Below are 12207 nucleotides of genomic sequence, written 5' to 3'. Positions count from 1 at the left end.
ATCTAAAACTAATGATGTAATGTATGGGGATTAACATAACAATAAAAAAATTTTAAAAAAAAGAAGTGAATGCAAAGTGAAACTGACACAAGTAAAGGCAGCTCCTGTGTGTGAAGCGAGCAAGAGAGGGGTGGCTTGAAGGATGGTTAGTGGAACTGAAGATACCTCCCATAAAAATGCCAATGGGAAAGACCCCATAGAGAGGGAGAGATTGTAGATACAGAAGAGAAAGGATAATAATAATAGTAATGTAAGGTCCTTGAGAAGGCAGAGGATGTGGGAGTCAAAGTACAAATGAGTGAGTTACATATTTTTTAAGAGACAGAGTGTGAGAGAAAGTGCGTGTGGGGGCGGGGAGGGGAGGGGCAGAGGGAGAGGGAGAGAGAATCTTAAGCAGGCTCCAAGCTCAGTGCAGAGCTTGACATGGGACTTGATCTCATGACCCTGAGATCATGACCTGGGCTGAAATCAAGAGTTGGATGCTTAACCGACTAAGCCACCCAGGTGCCCCTAATGAGTGATTAGTTTTAAGAACCAGATTCTTCCTGGTACATCAGGAGGGAAGGAAGAAGGATCTAATCCAGGGGGAGATATGCTTGTAGATTGGGAGGATGAACTTTTGTCAGGTGGCTTCCATTCTGTTTGTGAAATAAAAGGAGAGCTCATCCACAAAAGGGGGAAGAAGAGAAGTGGGAAATCTGAAAAGTGTAGAGGTCTGACATAGTCACTGAGAAGAGTAGGATTTCGGCTGGGAATACACCCTGTTGTGAGGTGTGCTACAACAAGCAGGTGAAGGAAAGCAAGAAAGAAAGCAGACAGCGATTTTGCTGGGATGACAAGTGAAAGGATGTTTATAGTTTGGGCAAGAGAAGGGGCTGATGGAAAAGTGATGGGTCAATGGGCCAAATATCCAGAGAGAATAGTGAGCAGATTGAAAAGAAAAGAGATAGCTGACTGATTTAAGCTGCTGCTTCAGGTGGTCACTTTGGAGGCACAACAGCTTCAAAACACAATACAATTCAGGACGTGAGGATACAGGCAGATGGCTGGGGTGAAGGGGAGAAACAGATGACTGCGCCTGTGAAGGTCATGGAGCACCTGTTACCCAGAACACTGTAAAAGTTACCCAAGATAGTAGGAGCTCCGGGTGTGGAAAGGGAGACACTGAACCTGGTGGTAAAATCTTCAATGACTGAGGAATGACCAGGTGGCTAGAAGACCACAGCAGCAAAAGAGAACTCTTTAATTCCAAGCAGATAAAAGCTTAACCGATCATAAACTATCATAAATGATTAAAGTTGTTAAAAGCTCTAGCTCTGGAGGGGCCCCTGGCTGGCTAAGTGGGTTAAGCATCTGCCTTTGGCTTAGGTCATAATCTCAAGGTCCTGGGATGGAGCCCCAAGTCAGCCTTCCTGCTCAGCGGGGAGTCTGCTTCTCCCTCTCCCTCTCCCCTCCCCCTGCTCGTGCTCATGCTCTGGAGTAAGCAGACTGTGGCAAATTCTGGGCCTGCCCTCTTACTAGCTAAATCAGTCTGGGACTTTGGATGCATTGCTTAACTTCTCTGTTTTATCATCTAGTGTAAGAACAGTACAAGCACCTATGTCATGGGGTCACTGTGCTTAACAAGTACCTGGCACAGAGGGAGCACTAGATAGATAATGGTAGATAATGATAGATAACGATAGATAATGATAGATAACTATTCTGAAAAAAATTAATTTTTCAATGAGATACATGAAGTAGCATGCTCAGAGTTGAATCTGCAGCACCCTCCTGGCAAGGGCGTGTTACCTTTCAGGACTGCTCTGTGTAGGAACTGCAGCCCCACTGGTATTTTTCCTGTCCTGATTTCCATCTGTCCCATTTCCTTACTTGCTTTATTTTTTTTTTTAAGATTTTATTTATTTATTTGAGAGAGACAGAATGAGAGACAGAGAGCACGAGAGGGAAGAGGGTCAGAGGGAGAAGCAGACTCCCTGCCGAGCAGGGAGCCCGATGCGGGACTCGATCCCGGGACTCCAGGATCATGACCTGAGCCGAAGGCAGTCGCTCAAGCACCTGAGCCACCCAGGCGCCCTCCTTACTTGCTTTAGATTTTATTCTACTTTTATGTTTCTTGTTCTTTGGAAACAAGGCCCAATATTTTTAAAAAATGCTCATAGAAAAACTTGAAATTACTTACCTCTTTTTTCATCACTTTGTCAAGACTGCCAGGAAGTCTCATAGTAGAAATAACTTAACGTTGTAAGCCTGAGACTTGCTGTTTCACAAGACCTGTGTTCAAGGTTGGCCCTTGGTGGGCATCTAGAACTTGGATTTGGGGTTAGGGGTTAACGTCGCCTAACTGATAAAAATGGCCAAATTATTTGGACAAACAAAGTGCTTTACGAGTCTGGAATTCTGGTATATGCCATGCCTATGTGATCAGCCCCTAGTACAAATTTTGAGTGCTGAGTTTCTAATGAGCTTGTCTGGTAGCATTTCATAGTTGTCCCAATTTATTGCTGGGAGAGTTAAGTGTGACTTCACTGGGCAAAGCCTCCGGGAGCTTATGCCTGGTTTCTCCTGGACCTCTGCTTCCCTCTTTCCTTTTCCCCTTGTTGATTTTGCTTTGTATCCTTTTGCTGTAATAAATCCTAGCCATGAGTTTCAAGAGTATGACAATATGCTGAGTCCCGAGAGTCACTCTTCCTAGTGAATCATAGAACCTGGGGTTCTTGGGGAGCCCCGACACATGAATTTTTGTCTTAGCTGATAACATCAGCGCCCAACTGTTAAACGTTCTGAATGTGTCCTCATGTCTATTATAGGTTTGACATACAAGTCCAGTTTCGTTTTCCATGTCAGACTTCTCAGGAAAAAGACATGAAGAAAAGCCACATAAATAGTACTTCTCTTCCTCAAAAGTCTTACAGTATATTCCTTCTGTGCCATCCTGAGCACTGTGACTGAGAACATGAACTTTACAGGTTTGAATCCTGGCCCTGCTGTGTATCAGGTGGGCAAACTAGTATGTCTGGCCTCAGTTTCTTCATCTGTAAAATTAGAATAATAATAGTATCTATCTCAAAGGGAGTTGCAGCAGTTGAATGAGTTCTATATCCTTAGAACAACACATGGCATATAGTACTGTATGTGTTGTTATTCCCTCACATTTAAACTCCAGATTTTTATTCTTTGGTGGTTTAAATTGTATTGATATTATTACCTCTCTATATTAGACCTGTTAGATTTTCTAAAAGAAGACTTTTAAAAAAAATGTAAGCTACAAATCATAAAAACTAAACTACAAAAGACAGAAACGTTTTGGTCTCAAAATGACAAAATTGAAATTAAATCTTGGGAATAAACCCTACTTTAACATAAAACGTTCTTTTAATAAATAAGAATGAAATATAAAACAAAAACTGCCCCTTTTGAATAGGCTTTTTTTCCTAAAGATTTATTTATTTTAGAGAGAGAGAGAGAATGCATGAGCAGGGGGAGGGGCAGAGGGAGAGGGAGAAAGAGAATCCCAAGCAGACTCTGCACTGAGCACGAAGCCCGACATGGGGCTCAATCTCACGGCCCTGAGATCATGACCTGAGCCGAAATAAAGAGTCAGACACTTAACCTACTGAACCACTCAGGCACACACCCTCCCGAGGAGTCTTTTTGAGAATGACCTAAACATGTAGTCTCGTTCCCAAAATATTCCAAAGAGAGGAGTGATAGGACAAAAGGTGAAACCATAGCCAGAGCAACTTTAGCGCAAGAAGATGATCATGTAAAATAACAACAGAGTCCCCAGTGTCAAAGTCAGGCAACTGTTTTTTTCCTGCCTGTAACTATTTTTATAATCCATTTGCTAATATCCATTTTACAAGATAGCCTATCCCTCCCCCACCACCAACATTTAAAAATTATCTGGTGTGTTATGACTGAATTATAAAGTATGCACTCACTGCCAGACTTAAGTGGTTCAGTAGTGTTCCAGGTTCTTGGGAAAGAAAAGAAGAAGGATCCAGGTAGAGAGAGACCATCATCCAGCCACACCTATAAAATCCCTGTCTTATTCCAAGCCTGATCCTAAGCAACCACCATGCAACCAGAAAGTGAGATGAATTATATAAAGGTTCAAATTTGAGATTATTAGTTATTCAGCAAAGAGGAATAATGACATGTGCTAAGTTCATAGTAATAAATAATGCATTGTTAACTTCTATTTTTTGGGTGCCTGCGACTTTGACCTCAAACCTGCCAGAATTTGAGAGCCACTGATGACAAGGGACCTTGTGTCCTTTTAGAACCACACTCCCTTGGGGCTGGTCTCCTCTATCTAGATGGCTGAGACCATCACAGGGACAAGTGCTTGCATAGATAACAGACCACTGGCCACATAAAAAATTAGCAGAATACTGGAATGTAGGCCAAGAAGAGTGGCTGTTGAGGCTCAATTTACATGGCATATTATGATTGGCATTCCGCTGAAAACAAGCTAAATTAAACCTATTCATTTTACCTCTCCATTAACATACGTTCCAAGAAAAGATTATACCAGATGAAATATCTCTTTTCTAGGGAAGACGTCAAATTTCCAAAGCATTTTGAACACTGAATAAATTCAGACTCACCATTGCAAATGTGCTGACAGTTGGTTTCTTTTCTTTCTCCTCATCTTTTTTACTGAAAAACAGCAACAAGATCACACAAAACCTTTAAAATTATGTAAATTTTTAAATGACCGTATTAACATAGATCCTACATTTAATAATAGGACAAAGAAACATGTCTATATTATTCCATAAAAATATACATTAATAGTATGATCCCATTTACGAAGTTTAAAAATATTTACATGTATCTTAGAAATCTGTAAATGTGATTATCACTGGGTATAAGATTTCTTTCAAAATATTTTCTTCTTTGTACCTTTGGTATTTCCTAATTTTCTATGATGAATACACAGACATACAACTTTTGCAATTATTAAACAATAATACTGGGGTGCCTGAGTGGCTCAGATGGTTAAGCATTTGCCTTTGGCTCAGGTCATAATCTTGGGGTCCTGGAATCAAGCCTCATGTTGGGCTGCCTGCTCAGTAGGGAGTCTGCTTCTCTCTCTCCCTCTGCCCCACCCCCCTGCTTGTGCTCTTTCTTTCAAAAGAATAAAACCTTTAAAAATAATAATAATAAAAGAGAGCTTCCTGTTTTTATTCTACAGGCAGTCCCTGATTTACAATGGTTTGACTTTAGGATGGTAAGAAAGTGTTATGCATTCAATAGAAACTATACTTCCAGTATGGAAGTTGGATGTTTTCCCTGGGCTAGCAATATGCACACAGTACTGTCTAGTGAGGCTGGGCAGAAGCAGTGACCTACAGCTCCCAGTCAGCCATGAGATCATAAGGGTAAGCAACCCATACACTCAAAACCATGCTGTACCCATAGAACCACGCTGTTTCTCAGTACAGTATTCAATAAATTACATGAGATATTCAGTACTTTATTATAAAACAGGCTTTGCGTTAGATGATTTTGCCCAACTATAGGCTAATGTAAATATTCTGAGCATGTTTAGGGTAGGCTAGGCTAAACTATGATGTTCAGTAGGTTAGGTGTATTAAAGGCATTTTCAGCTTACGATATTTTTAACTCACAATGGGGTTATGGGGAAATACCTTATGGTAAGTTAAGGAAGACCTGTAATTACAAAATCATTCATGTTCTCCAGAGTTAATTCTCTTAATTATCATCTAAGTAATTCTAGCAGTAGATATTCTATCTACATACTACCTACATATTATCCTTAATCATTCTCTCTATGAATGGAGAGTAGTGGCAATCAGATACTGGGGATAAACTAACCTAAGAAGAAAGGTAATTAAATCATTCTCTATGAGCCAATCTAATTCTGAAAGGATGTCTGGAGCCCTAAATGTACCATTATGGCAATAAATTCCAATCTAGAAAAGCTATAATCAAAAAAGATGGTCTGTAAACTATCAGAAAGCTGTCCTCAGGAATAAGAAGGCTAATTATTATTTTGAGTCCAGATTCAAATGACTCTAGCTATAAACTGTTTTCCACTCTGTGTGACGGCCACCTAGAGCATGCAAGCAAACTGACCAAAAGCAGCCTCTGCATCTTTATTTTCATATGTACAAATGAAAGACTATTCCAGAGAAGAATCACATTATTTTTATACAGATTTTCAAGTTCAAAACTAAATTCATCTTTGTCTTTGTTCTTTATGCTAAGCGAGGTCAAAGAATTGAAGAGACTTCTAAAGGAAAAAAAATCCACAGCTTACCCCATACTTGGCTTTAAAGTGATGTTAGACGGACATGAAAACACACAAAATACACAAACATAGCTCTTCAGAATTGGTCCCACCCTATTCCCACTAAAGCATGGTTTCAGTATCTCTGGAACCAGGATGAGAGGAAAAAAGCAGTCACACATAATTGAATTTTAGCTCCAAGCCTTTTATTTATTTTTTCATTCTCTAAAACTGCTCCTACTCTGGAAATTTTATAATATTTCAAATACTGGCTAAGTAAACACTTCCCAAACACAATCTCATTTAATCTTATCTCGATCTCTATGAGGCAGGCACATTTTTGTCCTGTCAGAGCTGAGAAAACTGCAGGTGAACAGAGTTCACGAACTTGTCCAAGGTCACACAGCTGGAACAAAGCCAAGTTTGAAAGGAAAAGCCTATTCCCTAAACACTAAGCTATTATTCAGTACAACCTCAGACTTCTAAGATAATGCATTATATAGAAATGCATTTCCACATTGATCTCTCATCCCTACTAGATCATTAATTTATCCTCATCAGCTTGAAACACAGGACTTACAAAAGGCAAGTCGCTTATCAGACCTTTAGAAATACATATATTCCAAATGATACTATCATCTGAGTATTATATATATATTAGCAAAGCCACATGCTTCTTTATAATTCCAATTTAGAACATATAGTTAAAAAAAAACAACTCATAGAACAAGAGATCAGATTTGTGGTTATCAGAAGCTGAGAAGGGCTGGCTACTAGAGGAATTTGAGCCAAAGGTACAAAGATAAGGCAGTCCCAGGGGTGTAATGTACAACATGATGAGTACAGTTAACAGTGCTGTACGATACATATGAAAGTTGTTATGAAAATAGATCCTAAGAGTTCTCATCACAAGCAGAAAAAAATTTTTTTTGCTTTTTCTTTTTATTGTATGTGTATGAGATGATAGATGTTAACTAAACATAGTGTGATAATCATTTCACAATATGTATAAGTCACTCCATTATGCTGTATACCTTAAATTTACATAGTGCTGTATGTCAATTATACCTCAGTAAGACTAGGGAAAATATATATAGTTGTACTAAGAACAGATTTAAATCAGTGATGATGAGGACAGCTTAATAAGAATTACTTACCTAAAAAAACAATTTTTTGTTTAAAAGAAGTCTGTAGGCATGGTAAGAATCAATAATAAAATGAAGGTATGAGCAGGCTCCAACGAATTTCTTTACCATTTCTTTCCACATACCCTCAGTACTTCTTACCCCAATATCCCTAAGTGTTTGTGTATTAAGGACATAGTTCTTTAAGGTATCAAACAAAACAAACAAACAACCTAAAAACAAAAAGGGCAATATCTCCCTTCCACTATACAGAGTCTTTTTGTGTATATGAAAATTTTCATTATGAAAACTTTCAAATAGAAAAATTGAAAGAACACTAATAATGACTACCCACACAAAATTCATCTAGATTCAACAACTGTTAACATTTTGACCCTACGTTCTTTATCTACGTAAGTATACAATATCATTGTTAATATTTTGCTGAGTCATTTGAAAGTAAGTTGCAAACTTTCATGGCACTTCACACTTTCCTACCATTTTCACATTTCAGAAAACTAATAGCAATTTTTATATCAACTAATATCCAACCTACTTTCAAATTTCCCAAGAATGTTTTCTATAGGTTTTTCCTTTTTTGATTTTGAACTTAGATGTAATCAAGGTTTACACATTATATGGTTTTGTCTCTTCAGTCTCTTTTTTAAATCCAGACGTCCTTCTGCCCCTCCACCCACACTGACTTTTTGTAGTAACAAGATGTCTTGTAGACTGTCCTGCATCTTGGATATGTCAGTGTCAAGCTGAGTCCAAATTGAGATGTGCAGTAGTATAAAATGCACAGCCGATCTGAGGACTTGGTATGAAAAAGAGAATGTAAACTGTATCATTAATAATTCTGATTACATATGGAAATAAGATTTTAAATATTCTGGCTTCTTTAGAATATACTTTCAAAATTAATTTCACTTGTTTTGTACTTTTTTTAATGTTACTACTAGAAAATTAAAAATTACAAATGGGGCTCACATTGTATTTCTATTGGACAACATCGGTCTAGAAGCTTGATAGGATTCAGACTAAACGTTTTTGCAAACATACTTCCCAGGTGGTGTCATGTCACTAACACAGGACTCCACCATGAGCGATGCCAGGTCTGATCACTTGGTTAAGATTGCTAACTGCAAAAATCTCTCCAGTGAAAATCCCCACTTCCTTTTTTCCTAGCAAAAATCTGGGATAATTCTTAGATACAACTTTTCTTTGAATGGTTTAAGATCCATAACAATCCTTGCCTGAATCAATGATAACAACGCAGGTTCCAATACGATAGCATTTTTCTATAAAAAAAAATACTCCTTTATTCTCCCTACCTCTTCCCACCTTTTTTGTTTTCCTCATTTCAGAATTGTATTAAAGATTCATGGACTATACTCTATACAGTATTTCACAGTCAAGCACAGTGATGCCAGCTCTTGTGCTCTTTTTGAACAACAAGATAGTCCAAGCTCATTTTGTATCTGCCCCCAATCCCAACATCCATGGTTGTAATTAGCCACTTCTCCATGGAGTACAGATTCCATTTAGTGAGGAATGGTATTCAGAAACCAAGATCTGACAATAAGTGTACTCACTGCTACTGTCCCCTTCGGTGGATAGAAAGTGAACTATTTAAAAAATCATGAGTGCATACTGAAGTCCGGTTCAAATTTAATATTATTTTTAAAAACTTATTTGATGTCCCTATTTGTATTAACATTATTTTTAAAAACTTATTTGATGTCCCTATTTGTATTTTTCTTTTACACGGAAAAGCTTGGTTCCTAATAATATTAATATACTTACTTCATTTTTTAATTTTTATTACAATTTACAATAAGAATGAACCTATTGAGCGAAGTTTAAAATTTCCTGTATGGACACTGCACTGTGATCAAAATTTGCTTACCATTTCCCTTTGTGGTTCCATTACCAATAATTTCACACAATGCTAGTAGCGTCCTTGGTACTGTAGTTTTCTCTTTCCAGAATGTCTTCTACACGGTCAGATAGTCATTGCCTTTTTTTTTTTTTTTTTAACACCTACATGTGGTTTTGGCCTTCTGTCCCATCTGCCATGCCACAAACATGCAGTGTTTCTATGTCCAGAATGTTTGTTTCACCAGAAGCAAGAGACTGGACCGCGGAGCACAGCGCAAGCAGCCCATGTCCCGGGACGTGGGCGATCAACAGCGCTCATAAAGCAGAAAGTTCCTAAACCACAGAGAAGGATGTAAGAGCACTGGCGTGTGGGGGGCAGTAAGCCTGAGGAAGAAGCTCACCAAGGCCGTGGGAATGTGTAAACGCTGTCCTCCACTCAGCCAGTGAACTTCTGCCGAAAAACCACTTGCGTTTAAGGTTAAAAATACCGTCTTCATTTACTTCGGAGCTGGAGACTAGAAATACATTACCCAAATTTCTCAAGCCACTTAAAGTATGAAAGTGAAACAAACTGGCTACCTTTTTTTGCCCATTTTCAAGAAGTTCTTCTCTGCTCTTCCATTACGGCCTCCTTCAAGATCCATCGTGACCTGAGGAGAAACCACAGGCCATCGATCAGATGGGGAACCCGCAGGATATGGAGGTGACGCTCCACGCGGGCCGCGGGAGGGCGGCGGCCCATCCTGGACTTTGGCCGCCGCCTGTGCGGCTCTGGGTCCCGGCTCCTCTCGGGGCGGTGATGCTTGCCCCGGGCACCTGCCGCCCGCTCCGAGAGCCGCTCTCCGCACCGCGCCGGCTCTACGCGTCCCGGGCAGCATAACCCAGTGCGCGCGTGGCGAGCGCGAAGACTGTGGGCTGGGGTGCTCCAGGAGCTCCCCGGGGGACTGGCCAAGAGGAGTCTCCCCCTCCCTCCCCTCCGAAGCCCTTCTCCCACAGGGACCAAGCTCAGGAAATTGGGGAGCCCGACCCTTCCTGCGAACTTGTCCCCATCTAGCCCTCAGCTTCGCGCTCCCCTACCTCGGGCTTTCCCTCAGAACATCCACCAAGATGAGAATTTTGGAAGAAGAGAGTCTGACTTTAAAGGAAAGACCCGGCGGACGCGAACAGCGGACCCGGCTTCTTAGAGCCAGGAGGAGCCGCTGCTCGAATGCGCCCTGGTTTCCTGCGTCCCTGGGAGTGAGAGGAGAGGGCACAGCCCACACCCTGGCGCTCCTGTGCCCAGCCAATCAGCCTCACCACTTCCGCGTGCTCCCGGCCCTGCTCGCCTGAATGCTGATTACAAGACAAGTTTCCAAACAGGTTGGATTTTTTTTTTATGTTATGTTAATCACCATACAGTACATCATTAGTTTTTGATGTAGTGTTCCATGATTCATTGCGTATTAACACCCAGTGGTGCTCCATGCAGAACGGGCCCTCTTTAATACCCATCTCCAGGCTAACTCATCCTCCCACACCCCTCCCCTCTAGAACCCTCAGTTTGTTTTTCAGAGTCCATCCTCTCTCATGGTTCGATTTCACTGGAAATTAACGAATATAAGGATTTCCATGGATATGGAGCGTTATGTAGATATGTAGAGACACGACTCTATAAATGTTAAGTGTCCCCCATGATTCAGCTGATACGCATTTCTCTCCTGGCTCTTCTACTGAGGAGCAACAGAAAGGAGAAGACATTCCTGCTGCAGGACTTGCTCCTCAGTGGAAGAGCCAGGAGAGAAATGCATATCAGCCGAATATGCATATCAGCTGAATATCAGCATATCAACAGAAAGGAGAGGACATTCCTGCTGCAGGACGTTCTCTCCTGTTGCTCCTCAGTGGAAGAGCCAGGAGAGAAATGCATATCAGCTGAATCATAGGGGACACTTAACCTTTAAAGAGTCCTGTCTCTACATATCTACATAACGCTCCATATCCATGGAAATCCTTATATTCGTTAATTTCCAGTGAAACCCAATTGTTTCCATGCGTCTCCAGTAGGTAAGAGAAATTTTCTTTGCCATTGCATCTAATACAGTTGATAAAACAATCTCTGACCTCGCCCATTCTGTAGTTAACTCAAGTTAAACTTTCCTTTCTAGCAGCACCTGTAAAAAAAGCCAGGCAAAAATTTTCTGCAAGTGTTTCTTCAGAATGTTTGGCAGTTTCTGAGGTGTAGCTGTTCATCTTTTATTTGAAGATAAATGGAAGGAAATAGGGAGATTTTTAAGTATGTAAATGGAAATGGACATTTCAGGGTAAAAATTATATTCAAAAGTATGTGACCTTTACAGATTGTAGCCATCAGATCAATGCCCACGTTTTCCCCAAGGCATTTCTAAACTCATACTTTAATTCGGCTTATTTAAAAAAAAGGCTCGTGTACCTTAACATATTATTTTAGTTGTAATCTAATTCCATATTTACTGCTACCATTTACTATTTTTTCTTGTCCACTGTTTTTTCACGTTGATGAAAAGTAAGTGCAATCTTCACAGTAAAAATTCATAAGGCAGTGTTAACTCACATCAGAGCTTTTCTTCTTATAAACCTAGGGGAAATAGATGTTTTTGTCACCTTTAGTCTTCATTCTCTCACCTACACCTGAGCCTCTCAGCTAGCTGCAAAAGTTTAAAAGAAGAAAAACCTTTTATTTATTTTACTGCATAGTGTACTTTCCCTACTTTCTTTAAGAAAATCATACCTCAAAGCCCTAATTTTCTTTCCATCTTTTATTCCAAATATTCCACGCCATACTCTGGTTTCTGTTTAGATTGTATAAATCTTTCACTTTTTACCAAATATCCTCTACCTTGATTTTTTTTTTTTTTCTTAGCCATACTGTCAAGTTTCTTTACAAGCTATAAGTTAGATTTTCTAACAGGCCACTAATTTTCT

At 39.9% G+C, this 12207-nt stretch overlaps 1 protein-coding gene across 1 annotated transcript in view; it reads right to left on the bottom strand.

Annotated features, from left to right (window-relative positions):
- ABCB1 (ATP binding cassette subfamily B member 1) overlaps positions 1-10488 on the bottom strand; it is a 125883-nt gene extending 115395 nt beyond the window's left edge. Inside the window, exons 1-3 of the mRNA XM_032402254.1 lie at positions 10345-10488; positions 9847-9917; positions 4614-4665 (exon numbers count right to left, since the gene is read on the bottom strand). Of these exons, the coding sequence (XP_032258145.1) occupies positions 4614-4665; positions 9847-9911 (117 nt within the window). The 5' untranslated portion in view covers positions 9912-9917; positions 10345-10488. The remainder of the gene's footprint in view (positions 1-4613; positions 4666-9846; positions 9918-10344) is intronic.
- Positions 10489-12207: the final 1719 nt, after the last annotated feature.

The sequence above is a fragment of the Phoca vitulina genome, unplaced genomic scaffold, assembly GCF_004348235.1.
Source record: "Phoca vitulina isolate PV1807 unplaced genomic scaffold, GSC_HSeal_1.0 scaffold4, whole genome shotgun sequence".
NCBI lineage: Eukaryota > Metazoa > Chordata > Mammalia > Carnivora > Phocidae > Phoca > Phoca vitulina.
Note: the sequence above shows the minus strand (reverse complement) of the source record. Positions and strands in the feature narration are given on the sequence as shown.